The 17,146-nt window shown below is 35.3% G+C and overlaps 5 protein-coding genes, 1 long non-coding RNA gene and 1 other non-coding gene across 9 annotated transcripts; 4 read left to right on the top strand and 3 right to left on the bottom strand.

Annotated features, from left to right (window-relative positions):
* LOC109326900 (auxin-responsive protein SAUR23-like) lies at positions 1,619-2,285 on the top strand. Its single transcript, XM_019559791.1, has one exon. The coding sequence runs from the start codon at positions 1,859-1,861 to the stop codon at positions 2,159-2,161; it is 303 nt and encodes a 100-aa protein (XP_019415336.1). The 5' UTR covers positions 1,619-1,858; the 3' UTR covers positions 2,162-2,285.
* On the top strand, positions 2,376-4,465 carry LOC109326899 (pentatricopeptide repeat-containing protein At3g12770-like). The gene has a single exon (XM_019559790.1). It carries the CDS (start codon positions 2,627-2,629, stop codon positions 4,058-4,060), a length of 1,434 nt encoding a protein of 477 aa, XP_019415335.1. The 5' UTR covers positions 2,376-2,626; the 3' UTR covers positions 4,061-4,465.
* On the bottom strand, positions 4,790-8,759 carry LOC109326897 (tRNA-dihydrouridine(47) synthase [NAD(P)(+)]-like). 3 transcript variants are annotated; one of them, XM_019559789.1, is made up of 10 exons: positions 8,423-8,759; positions 8,118-8,354; positions 7,655-8,005; positions 7,331-7,621; positions 6,585-6,857; positions 6,085-6,366; positions 5,888-6,008; positions 5,503-5,672; positions 5,052-5,147; positions 4,790-5,015 (listed from the first exon to the last, which is right to left on the bottom strand). In XM_019559789.1, the coding sequence occupies exons 1-10, from the start codon at positions 8,705-8,707 to the stop codon at positions 5,013-5,015; spliced, it is 2,109 nt and encodes a 702-aa protein (XP_019415334.1). In that variant the 5' UTR covers positions 8,708-8,759; the 3' UTR covers positions 4,790-5,012. The 3 variants fall into 3 exon arrangements, with proteins under 3 accessions (XP_019415334.1, XP_019415332.1, XP_019415333.1); XM_019559787.1 differs by having other exon boundaries at positions 7,331-8,005; XM_019559788.1 differs by lacking the exon at positions 4,790-5,015 and having other exon boundaries at positions 5,022-5,147; positions 7,331-8,005.
* Positions 9,744-11,933, bottom strand: LOC109327173 (NADH dehydrogenase [ubiquinone] 1 beta subcomplex subunit 9). Its single transcript, XM_019560240.1, has 6 exons — positions 11,772-11,933; positions 11,642-11,683; positions 11,470-11,551; positions 11,323-11,378; positions 10,066-10,142; positions 9,744-9,970 (listed from the first exon to the last, which is right to left on the bottom strand). The coding sequence occupies exons 1-5, from the start codon at positions 11,892-11,894 to the stop codon at positions 10,101-10,103; spliced, it is 345 nt and encodes a 114-aa protein (XP_019415785.1). The 5' UTR covers positions 11,895-11,933; the 3' UTR covers positions 9,744-9,970; positions 10,066-10,100.
* Positions 12,116-13,252, top strand: LOC109327172 (protein FMP32, mitochondrial-like). The gene is made up of 5 exons (XM_019560239.1): positions 12,116-12,461; positions 12,557-12,666; positions 12,769-12,825; positions 12,933-12,999; positions 13,090-13,252. Exons 1-5 carry the CDS (start codon positions 12,144-12,146, stop codon positions 13,207-13,209), a joined length of 672 nt encoding a protein of 223 aa, XP_019415784.1. The 5' UTR covers positions 12,116-12,143; the 3' UTR covers positions 13,210-13,252.
* On the top strand, positions 13,616-13,687 carry TRNAQ-CUG. The gene has a single exon. It is a non-coding gene; the product is annotated as a tRNA-Gln (tRNA).
* Positions 15,201-16,123, bottom strand: LOC109326619. Its single transcript, XR_002105269.1, has 2 exons — positions 15,516-16,123; positions 15,201-15,413 (listed from the first exon to the last, which is right to left on the bottom strand). It is a non-coding gene; the product is annotated as an uncharacterized LOC109326619 (long non-coding RNA).

The following is a 17,146-nucleotide window of genomic DNA, read 5'->3' as shown; positions in this document are numbered from 1 at the left end:
TTCATGTCCAACTTTGCCTAATCAACACTAGACCAATAAATATGAACAAAGAAAAGAGAGATCAAACTAAACATCTTGTGTGTGTAATTAAGGTGTGTAAAAACTAATAAGTTTTAGGATAGAAAAAACTAAAGGATAAGAATAGTATAAAATATAAATCTTAATTCTTAAGGATTTTGTTAAAGTTATGCGATGTGATTCCCTGTGAGATCTGTAATTAATAGGCTTAATTAGAACCACCACAAATAGATGGTTGGACATAGATGTGCCAAAATGGTTGAACATGCATGTCAAAGCTCAAATAATCATAGTGGTAGCTTTTATTGGATTCGAGCTTTTTAACCAGTATCTATATATTTATTGGACACTGATGATTGGACATATATATATTTATTGCTACAATATCTATATATATAGTGCAAGTACAAGACATGCATGTCCAATCGTATGATGGACAAAATCAATTGTACGTTTTGGTTGCCTTTAATTAATTATATAACTATACAAGCTTGCAATAGACACAACTGCAATTGAAACTAAGCACATTTCTTATATAAATTTATTTGAACATAAACACTTAATTACCATTGCAACCTCCATTACAGTCTACAGGAATTTCTTGAAAATTTGAATTAACTTTTTTTATAATTGATGGTGTGGTAAGTATTTATGCAAGGTATGACTTATGCAAAGCCTTACTTAGCCATGAAACTTGAAAATTTCAATGTGTCAGGCTTCTCTTCTCTTCAGCATATATCCCTTTTTGGATGGTTAAAGAAATGATGAATTTGTGCTTACTGAAATGAAAGGAAATGCCTGTAAAGTCATTTCTCATGAAATCCAAGTAAATAATAATAATTAACACACTATTTGATATGTTTAGAGCATGTCTTAAACATGTAAAGCGTGTATTATAATATCTCAAGTGGTCCTACACAAGTACATTCATGACAATATCATGTGATCTTTAATGAGCCCTGTCTCATTAACCATTCAACTCCATATAGAAATAGTTCATCTTTGAAGACTACAAAATCACATGGACTTGTCTACAGAACAGTTATAAGAAAGCATGCCTTTGATTTTGACTAGAGATAGACGCGTTATAGTATGCAACCGACTTCAAGCTCCTACCAGCTACCACTGATCATCAAAACCTGTAAACCATTTACTAGCAATGAGTGTGACTAGGCATTAAGAAATGCACTTCATGTTATGCAAGGACATAATTCCATGTACATAAGCAAATAGTATAATATGTACAACAAACAGAAGGTGCATCAAATACTAGAGTTCAGGTTTATCCATAGTTATCCAATTAGTGAGAAGATAATTGATTGGAAAGGTGGATCTAATCAAAGTTTAGCCAATTAGATTTCCATGGTACAAAAGAGTGGTTCACACCATACCAAGTGGAACTCAAAGTTGGTCTCTGTGGCCCATTTATATCTTCTTGTCTTTAAATTGTAGACACCATCTTAAATACTATCAATCTATCATTGACTAAAAATAACTTGAACTCTATCTTCTTTTGCTGAAGTACCTTAAATTGACCAGAGATTTTGCTATCTACGCGTTTAAATTATTAGGCCAACTACAGGTGTTTTCTCAGAATTGGTTAACAAGCAGTCATAGAGATAAAGTCATCAACAAGTTTTTGCATATAACTTGAAGTACACACCATGTGATAGTTTGAATGCATACGTTACTTCATGCCTAATTTCCAATACAACACTGATTCTTCCACATGCTTTCAATTATAAATACACACTACATCATTATCTTTCTTCATAAAACTCAATTGTGAACCACAACTTCAAAAACCACTCCCAAGTTCTAATTAAGCAATACTATTGTGATGGCTATTCGTTTGCCTAATGCCTTAAGTGCAAAATACATTCTTCGCATATCAAATCTGTTTTCAACTGAAGCAGCTCCAATGTCTCTTCATGTGCCTAAAGGTTACTTTGCTGTATATGTAGGAGATAGTGAAAAGAAGAGATATGTGATACCAGTGTCATTGTTGAGCCAGCCTTCATTCCAAGAGCTGCTAAGTATGGCAGAGGAAGAATACGGATTCAATCATCCAATGGGTGGTCTTACAATTCCATGTACACAAGACATGTTCATTAATATCACATCTGGCTTACACAGACTATGATAAGTGGCCTAAAGTTTAAAATGTTTTGTTTTTTTGTGTGCCTTTAAGCATGAGAGTGAGAAAAGTATGTTTACCCATGCAAAAGGTTTTAATGTTATACTAAAAGGATTTATCGAATTTGGCATATTCCATATTCGTTGTAGAGTAGTTTTTCTTCTTCTAGAACGATTACCTTAAAAAATTGGATAACAAAATGAATGATGGGAGTCCCTGAGGCAAAGTTAAATGGTGCCTTTGTACAGAACACACACAACTACAAGGGCAATGACTTTCTTATTTATTTTGTGAAGAAGGTTAGGCAGTGAGATATAATCTGTTGGGCTAGATCAACAGTAAAAAGGTCTTACCAAAAACGAATAATATAAATAATTCAGATTCTTTGTTTTCTGGGAGAAACGGGGGTCCTATCTTATATATAAACATCAGAAAATAACAAGTAGGAATATTTTTTTAATACATTCTTACATGTCCAAGGTAATAGTAGATTCAGCAATTCAAATTTTGCAGAAATCTCATATTACAAAAAATGTGTCACTGTCAGCCATTAAGAAGCTCCATGGTCACCTACTCACAACTGGCACTCTCTTCACTTGTCATCATCTTCACTCCAATCTCATCGCCACATATGCCATGTGTCTTCCTCACAACAATAACATCATTCAAACACTCCACACTTTCTTCAAATGCATCAACTCCACCGACCCATTACACTTCAACGTCCTAATATCCGATTTTAGTCACAAAGGTTTCAACTTTCTAGCTCTAACAACCTTCTCTTTCATGCACTCCAATGCCATTCCCTTAGATTCCTACGCTTTCTGTACCACTTTGAATACTTGCTCTAAGCTTAAAGATTTGCATTTTGCCAAACAGATACATACCCAAGTAGCAAAATCGGGGTGGTATTATAGTGTTTTTATAGGAAGTGCTCTAATTGATTTATATTCGAAAGTGTCTAATGTGAAAGATGCAGCTATTGTGTTTGATGAAATTCCTGAAAAGAATATTGTGTGTGTAAATGCACTTTTGTCTGGTTATGGCGAAGCTGGGTTATGGGTTCAGGAACTTGAACTAGTTAGGAAGATACCCTTGTTGAATTTCAAGTATGATCAATTTACTTTATCAGCGGCTTTAGGTGCATGCACTGGACTATCCGCTGTTGAATTGGGTAGGCAAGTGCACAGTTATTTGCTCCGTACGATATTCGATGTAGAGAGTGATGTGTTTCTGCAGAGTGCATTGATTGAGATGTATGGGAAATGTGGCTTGGTGAACAAGGCTTGGCAAGTTTTCAAGTTGGAAGGAATAGAGATAAGAAAAGAAAGGAGCAGAGATATTGTATTATGGACATCAATGCTTGGTGTATATGGTAGAAATGGTTATTACAAAGAAGTAATTGATTTGTACAAGGAAATGTTGAGGGAAGGAATAAGACCAGATGGAATAGCATTTTTGACAGTAATATCAGCTTGTGGCAGAACTGGTCAAGTACTAGATGGTGTAAAGTATTTTGAGTCTATGGCTAATGACTTTAGGTTAGAGCCTAGTGCAGAGCATTATAGCTGCCTAGTTGATATGCTATGTAGAGCTGGGGAATTGGAGAAGGCATGGGAAGTACTAAATGAGAGAGTGTATGAAAAGGGAATGGGAAATTGTATCATATCAATGTGGGGAGCTCTACTAAGTGCATGTGTGGATGCTGGGAATGTAGAGTTGGGAAAATTGGCAGCTCAGAGGGCTCTTGAGTTAGATCCTCAAAATGTTGGGATCTTGGTATTGCTATCAAACTTATATGCCCGGTTTGGTATGTGGGATGAGATTGGGCAGTTGAGGGTGTTGATAAAGACAAAAGGGTTAAGAAAAGATGTTGGCTGCAGCTGGGTTCAGGTGACTAGCTGAACGAGTTTGTGAAGATGCCAATCATTACATGCAGGGTCATGAGTAAGCCATTATCTCTTCAAGTTTGTCATTGTTTCCATGTATTTTTTGTGCTTGGTTGTTTACATGTGTTTCCATATAAATGCATGCTTGGTTTGGTCTGACCCCTTCAAGCCTTCATTACAAATCACTACAGGAGGGAATTCTCAGCTTTGGTTAAAGAATGCGAGACATTTATTTAGATGTTAGAAGAACTTCAGACATAATTAATAGTGAACTATGTAATATGTTTTTTTCCTATTATTAACCATAAATGTGAATTTTATGCTAAAATCACCATGAAAATAACCGCACCCAAATGCAATCAAATAAAAATCCCAATCTAAAAGAATGATGGAGAGGAGTCAAGCGGTCTTAACTCCGAATTCATGTGTGAATTAGCTTGTTTTTGTTTAAAAAACCATAATCCAAATGATAGAAAGAGTCTTTAATATGTGCAGAAATAAATGAAACTAAGAAAAAACCAGATACTACATGCTCATTTCTTCAAATTAAGAATTTATAATTTAAACAAGGGAGGTGGGATGTGATGGTAAGAGAGAGACAGAGAGAGTACCCATCAATACTGAGATGAATGACCGACTTAGGTTCATGATACAGTAATTTTTTATGGAGGCATTATGAATGCTAATTATTGAAAACATATAAAAATAACAACCTGAAGAAAACAACTACTCCATAAATTAAAGATGAAAAATAAATAATACGTGCATTGCCATTTATCTGCCAATGATTATTCAATGCTTTCCTTGTTATAATTGCTTAAATATGTCAAGGTCAATAATGAACTGGGGCATTGGCATAGTAGAAGGATTGGGCGTACGCCAAATTTAAAAACAATTATTGCTCAACTTCACCCAATCAAATAAAGTCTCCTACGAAATCTGCTTTTCATAGCATTCTTTTCACACTATCATCTGCTTTTCACATCAGAATCAGCATTCAGATATCAACCATTTTCAGCTCTATCGTAGGCATTTGATTTATGCTTTGGTGCAAATGTAAAGCCTTCCGGAACCTTGCCAAGTAACATCTCTGATATTCGTACCTGTATATCAAAAAAGCCAATTTTAAATATAAAAAAGTAATCTTTCATTAGTAGTAATAGTATCAGCCTAAGAGGGGTGTAATAAAATTGAACAATGCTTATTAAGAAATATGGTCATGGGGTAATATACTACAAATAGTTCATATTTGGTATGGAAGTGTGATATACTTTGGTTGTATGTTAATTACTAGGACGTGGGGTGTTATTACTCCATCTTCATCTTTCACATTATGCAATCTAACAAAACTATTTTCTGATGACTGACACAACTATTGGCAGAAGATACATCCAAGAAATTTAACAGAAAAAACAAAACAGAGGGTAATAAGTTGAGATAATGAAGGGGATTGCATACCCAGTCAGCAGCAGAGTCTGAGGCCATCAATGTCTCAAGATCATCACGACCATAGTAAGATGGTGGACGCCAGTTCATTCTTTGTGGAACCACATCTAAAAGGCCAACAGGAACATATCTGCAAGTGTAGCTAAGCCATTCCAACAAAAATCGCCTAGTTGTTTCCACTCCTGTAATACAATATATAAAAATACAACATCTACAATACTAGGAATAAGACGGGAACAAAAACATAAAGGCTGCTCCACCACCAACACAGTTATATGCCTCATCACCTGTTTTTGCTTATATTTCCAGAGGTAGGTACCAATAGATACTTTAATCATTTTATAACTGAAAGGTCTTAAATATGAACATATACACATAGTCCATAAATGAAATATACCTTTGGTGTCAGAACCCCAGTGTTGAAGGCCAAAGTGCACAAAATCTTTTAGAATATTGAGCCGCTCCCCAGAACTGATGTCCCAATGCCTTTGTTCCTTAATTTCTGTAAATAACCAAGGCTGCATAACACAGTCGTTAGTACACATATTTCCAAGAAATGAGAGAATGATAATTACAATCAAGCTCAAGACTAACTTTAACCAGTGCACCACGAGCAATCATGCATGTAGCAAGTTCAGGGGCTTCAGTTCTGTGATTGTTCCAGTCTACAAATGAAAGAACATCTCCATTCCCCACTACTTGCAAGGTATTAGGGGCCTTCTTTACACACCGGTATATGTAGTCCCAGTCAGCAAGTTTGCTATAACGTTGTTGGCGTGATCTACCATGTATTGTTACTGCACTCGCTCCCCAAGAGTTCATGTCACCAATAAGAGAATCAATACGATTCTTCCCTTCGAAATAAGCTGTCCTTACCTGGTGCAATAGATATATACATCATGATCAAGAAAACTCAAGAGCGTGCCAACAAAAATTCCCTCCCAAGGGTTTAAAGGAGTTGATTAAGTAAAATTTTGGAGCCAAAATGGTGGAAGCTCTTTTATGAGGGGATTGCCATCAAGAATTTGAAACAAATATTGAACAAACAAAAGAATGTCCAATAGCTGAAGTATAGTGTTTAGTGTGACGGATACCTTGACAGTTATTGGTTTATCCACTGTGCCAGAAGCTACCTCTACAATACTTTTCATCCGCATTGGTTTTGTAAGAAGAGCTGATCCAGCACCCTTATTCACGACAATGTCAATAGGGCAACCCATATTTATATCGATAAAATCTATTGAACATTCCTGCTCTATTAGCTCAACTGCTCGCGCAACAGTATCGGGAAAAGCCCCACAGATTTGTACACCAAATAAATCTTCAGATTCATGACGTCTCAACAACGCCCACTCTGAAGCTTGACCCTATAACAATAACAAAATCACATCATGCGGAATGTAATTACAGCATCTCTACAAAAGAAAACAGATGGTTTAAATGCTGAGAAATCTATACTAAAAAGTATGAAATTAAAGCTGTGCAGAATAAAACAAGGAGGAAAAAAAATCAAGCTCCATTCTTGTGGATAGATCATCAGTCCACAGCTAAGTTTTAGGTCAGTACACTGCGTTACAGGCATTCAGAAGAAGCCTTTCACTGCACACTGTAAATTTTTAGGTATATAAGTACACTAACTTTGTGCAAAAAAGGGAGATGCCAATATGTACAGGACATGCATAAAATTTGCATCGCATGATGCCAAAGTTAGTTAGATTAAGTGCTGCTAAAACTTCCACAAAACAGAAGTAGAGTAGCCAGTATACCAGAATAACACTGAATAAAGATGATATCTGTCATGACAAAGATAAAAGAAAGCAAATAAAATGAACATATGTACCTGCAAAAGATTTGTGCACATTGCCATTTCACCACATGTTACATCAGCTCCTAATACTTTGCAAACTCTCCTGAAAGGGAGATTTCCGACAGTGGTCAAGGGTGCAAGATACAACTTATCCTTGAAATCAATAAGCTTCTTTTCCCGTGGGTGCAACTTCAAGCTTAGATCTGTTTCAGGGGTAATGGTATCAGTTTCTGCTTTTATGCAGCTTCTCTCAACACTTTCCTCAGTAACATGTACACCTGTTTCTGCGGTGATAGTATCTGTCCGTGCTTCAGGTTCAGCTTTTATACAGCTTCCTTGAACAATTACTTCCGCATCACTCACACCTGTTTCTGTTGTAACTGTATCAGTTTGTGCTTCAGGTTCAGCTTTGATGCAGCTTCTATCATCAATTTCCTCAGTAACACCCACACCTGCTTCTGTGATAACAGTAACAGGTTCAGCTGAACCTACATTTTCGGAAGTTTTTCTTCTCTTTTGAGGGCAACATACATCAAATTCAAATTTTTCATCTATGCCATCATCCTTTATACCTTCTTCTAACTTAGAACTTGAGTCAGAGGTAACTTCATGAGAGGCATTGTCATAGGAAGGATCACTTTTATTGACAGCAGTGTTGCCACCATCATCTTTATTTTCCAAGTCATTCCTTTTTGAGTTAGACATTACCTAGAACAATTGTTTTAAAGGAAGGTATGATTAATGAAAATGGAGTAAATAAAAAAGTTGCACCTATTCTAAAATCTTGACTATAGCTAGAAAATGAGAGAATGAAGGGTACCTTGAGGCCGAGAGTTTTGAGTTTGGCGTCAGCCTTAGGGAAAGTGATCTTATTTTTCCATAAAAGCTTTTGAACATTTTTGGTCAATCCATTGACTTCAGAAGTGTTGTTAAGAGGAGGAGTAGTAGTAGTAGTAGCAGGTTGATGAGTAGATGAAAATCTACATACCAAGCCATAAGGACAATAGCCTTGTTGTGTTTTGAAGAAAGGACAATCTCCTTCTACATCAGGAGGTTTCTGTAAGAGTAATGATTAGTTAATAATAATAATAATAAAGAGAAAGAGAGAGAGAGAGAGTAGAGTACCTGAGCGTTGAATGCGTCTATATCATGGCTGAAGCGACATTTGTCTTTGTAAATACAACAAGTAACATCTCCTGTCTTTCCAACAACAGGACACAGGTTTTTTGCTGACTTCTGTTCCTCACGCCGTTCACGTTTCTGTTGTCGTTTTGACTTTTTATCATTTATAGGATTCTTATGGTAACCGTCGTTGTTGTTGTCGTTACGAAGAGGAGGAGGAGGAGGACGGAGGAAGTCCTTGTTGACGGGTGCTATACAACGAGCCACCAATGAGTTCGTGTCATCCATGCTTGGAACTTGGAACTCGGAACTTGGAACTTGGAACTGCTATGCTATCTATCGTTATGTCATCATCCTCCACACTTCAACCCTACTAATACATAACACTACTAATATTATTGGGCCTCCTCGTCTCACCACTCTGGCCCAACCCTCACTGGACACCAACATCATCTACTCTCCACTTTTACTACTTTCCTCTCTCCAAACATTAGATCTTGTAAATGTTTTAACTCATTTAATTGGTTGAAATTAGATAATGTTATATACATTATATAATTAATGATAGATGAAAATAGCATATATTGATACCATGTCTTGCATATTGCATAATACATACCCATTCGAATCAAAATGAAAATTCATCAAATAAGTTTAAGTCTTATAAAATTAGATTATGAAGCAAAATTAACAAGTCAAAACACAATTATTTACAATAGATGATGAGAAAACACAGACATTTTAATTCATTCAAGCCTCATGGCATGGAGAAATTATTAAATTTTCACTTAGAGGTGCTTGTTAACTAGGTAAATTTAAACATTGATGGTGTAGGTAAACTTGCTATAAATAAAGAACAACGTAATAAATCCTCCTTCATGTACCATATACTTGGAAAATCCAACACATTTGTTTTCTGATTGGGGTAACGGCATCTTCTTACATAACAAATAATTATAAAAATATTTAAATGCACATATCAACAATTTGATTTAGGACCGAGTATTATTCACAAACAGAAAGACCAAAAGGTTATATACTCAATTCATAAATGCGACACTTAATTGAGAGGACAATCATACAAACCGAAAATGGTTAATTCTTTACCAATAAAATGAGATGATGCCATTATTAACACAAACACAAAGTTTTATTCATATTTCATAGCATATCCTCTTGTCATGGGGCACATGTTGCTATCCATTTGGGAGTCAAATTCATTACTTTCTTATTTGAAAACTCTTTTACCATATATTATGTGTTATATTGCCACACCTCAGATTTAATTGATACAAAACTAGCTCTTATCAACCATAGTCAAGAGTAATATTAAGGTGCGACTGGCAATTGGGAAAGGATCTGAATTCAGAATTTGCAGTCATTTATGAAACTAGTTTGTTTTATGTAAAGAAAACTCCAAATCCCACTAACAAATACCAAAGACAAACTCAAAATCCAATGTTCCAGGAATAATCTGTTTGGGTAGATTAACACACAAGACAAGGAATGCAATCACATTTCTTCAATATCATCAGCATGGACCACCTCAACCTGTATCAATTTATACTCATTAAATAAGAATAATCGATGGTAATTTAAACCATAAGATGGTGATATATATAAGTAGAGAACGATTTGATGTTAACCTTTTATTTACTGCAAAGAAGAAACAAACCAGGTTTCAGTCATTATCTTCACGACCAAAATCATAAACTATCTCAATCTGCATCAAGAATTGAATATGTTGAGTCAAAAGAAAGAATGATGCACATGAGAAAGCCAACAGACATACAGGAACAACATTGATAGAACTGGATCAAGAAATGACAAAAGAATTTCTAGAACAATAGAAATTATAGACAGCCTTCTAGTATTAAAGGGATCCCTACTCCTCCCTTGTGCTTAACTCTCTCGAAATGAATAATCCCCTTCCCAATCACCATTCTGGTATATGACTGACTATTAGCAAGTTACAAGTTTACAATTAAACAACATCCTCATATGCCTTACCATATCCCTCATCATACACTTAATGTATATATCATTAATATCTGACCAATAATGGAAAACAGTAAATAAATTCATTGTATGCAAGGCCTTGATATTCTGTGAACAATTTGATGTGTAAGGGGACTGAAGAGAAGGATATGATTGATTACTCATAAAAATAGAAAAGAAAAAACACAGGCACTACAATAACAACAACCAAACTTTTATCCTACTAGGTAGGGTCGGCTACATGGATCGAACAACGACATGATGCTCTATCATAAATCATGTTTATTGACAAAAAATTGATATATAAATCTTTCTTATTCATTTCGCCTATGGTTTTTCTTGTTTGTCTTTTCGTCTAGGAATTAGAATAGTATTCATTTGATCTACTCTCCTTACTAGGACTTTTACGTGTCTACTCCACACATGTCCAAACCATCTAAACCTACTTATGTGTGTTTGATGTTATACATAGTCTTCCTAATTCCAAATAAAAAGTGAAGATTGTGTTAGGCAATCAACAACCAACATAAAACTTTGTTGAATCTCTGTAATACACAGACACTACAAAAATACCCTAATTTCTTATATTAGCACACACACACACGCTTAATATATAATACGGCAAACATGAGATATTGGTGCTTCCAGCTTTAAGCAGAGCAGGTTAGTCACTTCACAAACCACAAAAATAGTGCAGTGCATTTACAAAAGAGAAGCCACAGAAGATTAGATGTATAAATTGATTAAACGTGCAGACAGAAAGAGATCTGAGGCATTTTGTTTTGTAGAATAATCTGACATGACAGGGTTATCTTATGAGTGAAGTCAATGAAAGTGGTAAAACAAATAAGAATGAGAAAAAAGAAATAGGAAAAGAGAAAGATTAGATAAGAAAAATGGGTTACCCCTTGAGGTGGAGTTGGATTGCGATTAAACTTGGAACCACCAGGAGCCCAAGGAACTGAGAAAGAGAAATAAAGAGCATTGAATATAGTTTGATCGAATATGATAGAGTATAATGAATGAATGAAGGAATGAATATGATAGTTTACCAATGTAAGGATCGGGATGACGCCACTTATTGTAGGATGCTTCACCATCAGCTATCAATTGATCTATCGTATCAACGTCTTCCTGAACAACATGAATCAGATCAAATCAGTATATGAATTTGCACAACCGAGTACATAATAATTGAAGAAAAAAGAGAGAGAGAGAACTTACAACGTGTTTGTTTTTCTCGAACCTATCACGGAGAATTGAAGCCTGAATGAATAAATGAGAAAATAAAGAATTAAAAATGGAAATGGAAAAGGAGAGAGAATTGGATCGGGGAGTGAGAAGAGAAACAAACGTCATCGTAGAAGAGGTGGCGGTGTACAGCCCAATTGAGAGTGTCCTTAAGGGCTCGCCGGTACAGGATCCGAACCCTCTCCTTCTGCGCCGCGCGCCGAGTAAGGTATGTTGTCAAGCTCATCTCTCTCTCTCTCTCTTTCACTTCTCACAAACACAACACAATCTCATTATAATTCATCCATTCATCCACTCATCACCACTCATATCCCAACATGGGCTTCTCTTCAGGCCCAAATCATTCATAATTATTTACGATGGGCCCTCCAAGCCCAAAACGTTTTTTTATTTCTTTTTCGGAAAATAAAGGAATGTCCTAAAAGTAAAAGGGTACGAGATTTTAGATTGTTGTTGAAAGTAAAGAATTGGTTGGATGGGTCGGTGCAATGATAAGTTGGGTGGTTCTGTGTTCCGATGTAGTAGATATCTGTCACAAGTTGTTGATAATTCGAATTGGAATTCGAAGCATGGTGGTTTTCTGGTTGATACTCTTAAAGTTGTAAGAGGTTTAGAGTCACATGATCTCCCTTCTAAACACGCTGAGGCTATCACTTCTTCCATTACAAATCTTCTTCATCACAGTTTGGACAATCTCTCTCATTCCATCGTTTCCAAATCAGATTTGAAAATGTCAGAGATGCTTATCAAATCTGATCTCTCTAAATTCAAATCTCAAGTGCAAAGTTCTCAGGTATTTTATCAAATTACTAAATCGATCATCCCTTTCTTGGATTCTGTGTATTGTGTTTCTATTCAACTCCACCATTTTCATCATTCATCATACAGGACCATCATTTTTCCTTGTTGCTACTTGAAACTGAAAAGATTCGTAACGATGTAGAGAAGATGAGAAGTGAGCTTCGTAATGACATAGAAAAAATGAGAAGTGAGTTGAGGTATGCATCATAGAGCATTATGCACAAGTATCCTTTAATCTCAAACAAATTTGATTTACACCATAAAGTTGTACCTCAATAGTTTTTTAATTGTTTATACAGGTATGAGATTGATAAAGTTACTGCTGGGCAACGTTTAGACTTGAATCTTGAAAAAGGGTAAACCAAAACATAGTTTTATTTCTGTAGCCCAATGATGTAGTCATTTTTAGTCAGTTTAATCTTATAATCTTGTCTCATTATTTATTTTTCGTATCTAAACATAGACGTACACGTGATGAGCTTGCTAATCAATGTGCAGAAACCACCACTTTGTCAAACAAAGTGGATCGGGTGAGTTAATGTTTGTTATTGAATTGTCATTATTCATTATAGAATATTCAGTTCGGATTGAAACATTGCAATGGGATATTGATTTTTCAGGAAGTACATGCATTAAAAGCACAGTTAGAAGGTGCAAAGTATGATGTTGTTAAATACTGTATAGGTAGCCTTGTATCAATATCTGCAGTGGGTCTTGCTGTAATCCGCATCTTATTGTAGCTTTGGAGAAATTGAATTCAAGGTCACTTGTATTGACTACCAATTCTATTATGGTAGAACCACATTGTTTTCCTTTGCTACAATACATGATGTTGCAATTGTAGTGTTTTTTCCCGATAAATATCACCACCAACTTCACTTTGTGTGTAATATACCTTTATCATAATGTTTTCAGAACTCAACTCAGTTTTTCATTTTGGTTAGGATTTTTATCATTTTCATTATCAAGGTGTACTGAGTTAATTATAATGCATCACAACCGTGTTTCCACAATTACATACGATTCCCTTGCTTTGTATTGTATGATACATAATTACATATAGGACATGATGGCTAAAAAAGGCTTTACATCACTATGCTACCCTTAAATTTGACATTATTACGTAGTTAAGACATTCATCAACAAGGTCCCATGGTCTAGTGGTTAGGACATTGGACTCTGAATCCAGTAACCCGAGTTCAAATCTCGGTGGGACCTTCTTTTACTTACCTTTTTTTCAAGTTTGTTATTCTGAGCCAAATAAATGAAGGTGATGATGTCCCTATCGGAAAAATGAGATCACGTAGATTTACCTTGAGAAAATAAGTATGCATTCAAATTAAAATGGCTGAAACAAACAACATATATTAGATATTAAGTTCAATCATTTGCTTACATAATGTCTGCATTCCCACTAGTTAAGTCCAAATCCAACAATTTAATTCAAGACCAAATAATCAGTGTAAATCTGCTGACTAGAATGGGCTGAAACCATCCTTGATTGATAAAAGGAAACACCTATAAACAAATCAAAAGGGCTAAGCAACAAAGCATGCCACCCCCCTGCATATATCACAAGTAAAAAGTCCTCTACTCTCTATATTATCCAATTACAACTCGGAAAGGGGGTAATAATAGAAAAGATGCATACCCTCAAACGACCAGAGAGAATTGAAGGAGTGATTAGCTTGTATTTGGGTGCCTAACATACAAGACTCATAAATAAAAAAGTGTGGCGGCTATCTTGCTTTGTGTCTAATCACGGTTAGACATATAGCAATTATTAGTGTTGTGTGGACATATAATCGATTGAAAATGTACATAATGTACTAACTTCTTTTTTCTCAATAATGTTCATAACTAAAGTTGCCTCCTACTTTGCATTATTGGTGGGTGTGTTGGGGACAAAGTAAAATAAAAAAGAAAAGCAAAGGTAGAGTGCGTTGCCTTTTCTTACCAAGTAAGAAACGACTTAGCAAATCTCTTTCCCTTCTCCTTTTTTTATAATATATCTATTGTTATACTCTATCCCTTTATACATAAAAGTTGTTCCACTCAATTTCCATCTTAAAGTAGGCCTTCTTTCTCATGAAAAGTAACATGATTGGATTGGGGTCTATAAATTAGAGTAAGAGTACCAATTCTGAAAAAAGTGGGATATCACTACCACTTTCAAACAAACAGAAACAGAGTCTATCATACCTGCACATTCAAACAAACAGAAACAGAGTCTATCACCCTGTTCTAACTCCCCAGTCTAAAATTCAAGCTGTTTCATTTTCACTACTCTGTTTTCATGCTTCCAACTCTACAAATAGCTGCAGTGTCTATCATACCTGCACATTCTTTATTCTCTCTTTTCAGATGTATTCTTCCTACTTCTCTTCTGGACAAATTTCCAGTACCTTTTCTATGAGACTCATAAACACTTTCTCAACTCAATAAACAAAACTTCTCTAGTTCTCATCAAACCCTTTAACCTACTATGGGTTCATACAACTTCCATAAGCTCAAAGGGGATAAGCCCAGCATGATCCACAAACACCGCCTGCTTCGGAAGATTGCAAACTTATTCCGCTACATTGAGTTCTGTGTTGTTTTAGTCTTAATTTCAAGGCTTTCTTTTCAGTTACCAGTTGCAGTTAAGAACTCCAGCGAGTATTTGTGCAGCTTCTCAATTAGCCCATGTTTTGTTTTTCTTATTGGGAATGTCATAATCATTTCGCTCTTCGCTCAATCCGGTCATTTCACACCTCAGAGCTATAAAAGAGACAATCATGAACCTGATTTCTACCAGGAGTTCATCCAGAGCAGCACCAAGTATCAGTTAATTCAAGAAGAGCAGAAAAAGCAACTAGCAAAACAGAGCATAGAAACAGAGCATCCAGAAAAACAGAACTTGAAAACAGAGGATAGCAAAAAAAGTCAAAGAATCAATAGCAACCTTATAAAGCATCCAGAAAAACAGAGCAATGGAACAAAGTGTTCAGAAAAGCATGTCATGAAAGAAGAGGATAGAAAAAAGAGCGAAGGAATCAATAATAACCTTATCAAGTGCTCACAAAAACAGAGCATGAAGCGAATCACAAAAACAGAGGATAGAGTAAAGGGGGTAGAGAAACAGAGAACAAAATCAGGGGAAACAAATATTGTTTTGGAAGTGAAGGGCTACAGAAGGTGTCAATCAGAGATTATAAGCATGGTGAAGAGTGAAAACCCTTGCGTTGTGTTGAAAAGGTGTGACACGGAAATAAGCATTGAACATGGTGAGAGAGTGGGAAGAAATTCATACCCTGAGGATGGTATGAGCAGCGACCAGTTTCGTTGCACAATAGAAGCCTTCATTGCTCGCCAAAAAAGGCTTCGAGAACAAGAACAATGCCTTGCACTAACGTTTTAAAATTGGGTTGTGGTTATAACTTATAAAGTTTTACCTTAATGATGGTAAACTGCAATTGTAGTCATGATACAGTTAAGTGGGTTTAGAAGCTTGTAGCTGCTTCGTACCTTAGAATTTAGAAGCTTTTTTTCATAAGACTATCACTTTGTATATTGCTCAGTTGTAATATGTAATTGGGGTGGAAACTATGCTTGTAATTGCTTCTCTTCTGTATCTTTTTTGTCCCTTTTCTAAATAAACAAATATAGAGATGACAATGCCATGTTTTGATAGCATAGTTTCCTTCTAGCTTATTCAATATAATTAAATGTATAGTGAAAATGAAGTTTTCTTCTAAGAACCTACAAGGAAAGTCACTGTTAGAATCTGAAATGGAAAACTGAAAAAGCATGTCCACCATTCCACAAAGCAAAAGCCATAGTGGGAGAGCTTTTTGTAATTGGCACAAGCTGAATATGGCACCATTTATTGTCTACCACTAGGAGTATAACATTTTAATTTTATTTGCAAATATATTGGTTGATGTTGTTGTGGTTTTGGTGAATGTTGATGGGACTAGCCAATATTAAGGATGTCATGTCCAAGCAATATATGATCTGTTAACTTACTTCTGTTTCAAGTATGAGAATGCTATAGTCAAATCTTTCCGTACGGATTGGTTTTCTTTTGCTTGATTTGATAGATATATTGGAATGACTTAATGACTTATTACTTGGACATGTAAACATAGGTTGGTATAATTGAAATGAAAATTTAGTAAATGAAGGGTGGTTTTTCAAATGGAGTAGCAGCTAGGTGTCAATGGGTCGTGTAAGTTTATAAATTCTATGAATAGCATAAGGGAATGGAGATAATGAATAAGGTGACCAAGTTTGACAAAGTTTTCATTATATTGAGTGGTAGTAGGCATGAATATATCTGGACTTAGTGGAGCACCATATTGTGTATGTCTGATATGAATTGCATTTAATATATTAAAGAGAAGTAAATGGTATACATATAATAACAATAATTAAAATTAGATATACACAAAAACCATAATATATTCCCCCTATGTCACTATGTGTACCTTTAAGTATACTATATTTAATCAAAGTCACATCAATAGTTGTGTACACAAATTTATATTCATTTCAATAGATCAATACATTATGCTACCAGTTATACTTCTTTTCATTGAGAATCATTTTTCTAGCATCGTCTTTAAATAAAAAACTATGGCCTATATTATATTTGGACAAGCTTCTACTAGTATTAGAATTGTCATTATTGATATG

The sequence above is a fragment of the Lupinus angustifolius genome, chromosome LG14 (assembly GCF_001865875.1).
Source record: "Lupinus angustifolius cultivar Tanjil chromosome LG14, LupAngTanjil_v1.0, whole genome shotgun sequence".
Taxonomy (NCBI): Eukaryota; Viridiplantae; Streptophyta; class Magnoliopsida; order Fabales; family Fabaceae; genus Lupinus; species Lupinus angustifolius.
Note: the sequence above shows the minus strand (reverse complement) of the source record. Positions and strands in the feature narration are given on the sequence as shown.

Excerpts from the sequence above, each read along its gene's own strand:
- LOC109326900 (XM_019559791.1), top strand. The coding sequence starts at position 1,859 with ATGGCTATTCGTTTGCCTAATGCCTTAAGTGCAAAATACATTCTTCGC.
- LOC109326897 (XM_019559787.1), bottom strand. The coding sequence starts at position 8,707 with ATGGATGACACGAACTCATTGGTGGCTCGTTGTATAGCACCCGTCAAC. Across the intron at positions 8,006-8,117 it reads TCAAAACTCTCGGCCTCAAG|GTAATGTCTAACTCAAAAAG; the intron begins GTACCCTTCATT and ends CAATTGTTCTAG. Across the intron at positions 6,009-6,084 it reads CTCGTGGTGCACTGGTTAAA|CCTTGGTTATTTACAGAAAT; the intron begins GTTAGTCTTGAG and ends TGTGTTATGCAG.
- LOC109326899 (XM_019559790.1), top strand. The coding sequence starts at position 2,627 with ATGTCCAAGGTAATAGTAGATTCAGCAATTCAAATTTTGCAGAAATCT.
- LOC109327173 (XM_019560240.1), bottom strand. The coding sequence starts at position 11,894 with ATGAGCTTGACAACATACCTTACTCGGCGCGCGGCGCAGAAGGAGAGG. Across the intron at positions 11,684-11,771 it reads GCCACCTCTTCTACGATGAC|GCTTCAATTCTCCGTGATAG; the intron begins GTTTGTTTCTCT and ends TTATTCATTCAG. Across the intron at positions 10,143-11,322 it reads ATCCAACTCCACCTCAAGGG|ATTGAGATAGTTTATGATTT; the intron begins GTAACCCATTTT and ends TTCTTGATGCAG.
- LOC109327172 (XM_019560239.1), top strand. The coding sequence starts at position 12,144 with ATGGGTCGGTGCAATGATAAGTTGGGTGGTTCTGTGTTCCGATGTAGT. Across the intron at positions 12,667-12,768 it reads AAAATGAGAAGTGAGTTGAG|GTATGAGATTGATAAAGTTA; the intron begins GTATGCATCATA and ends TTGTTTATACAG. Across the intron at positions 12,826-12,932 it reads GACTTGAATCTTGAAAAAGG|ACGTACACGTGATGAGCTTG; the intron begins GTAAACCAAAAC and ends ATCTAAACATAG.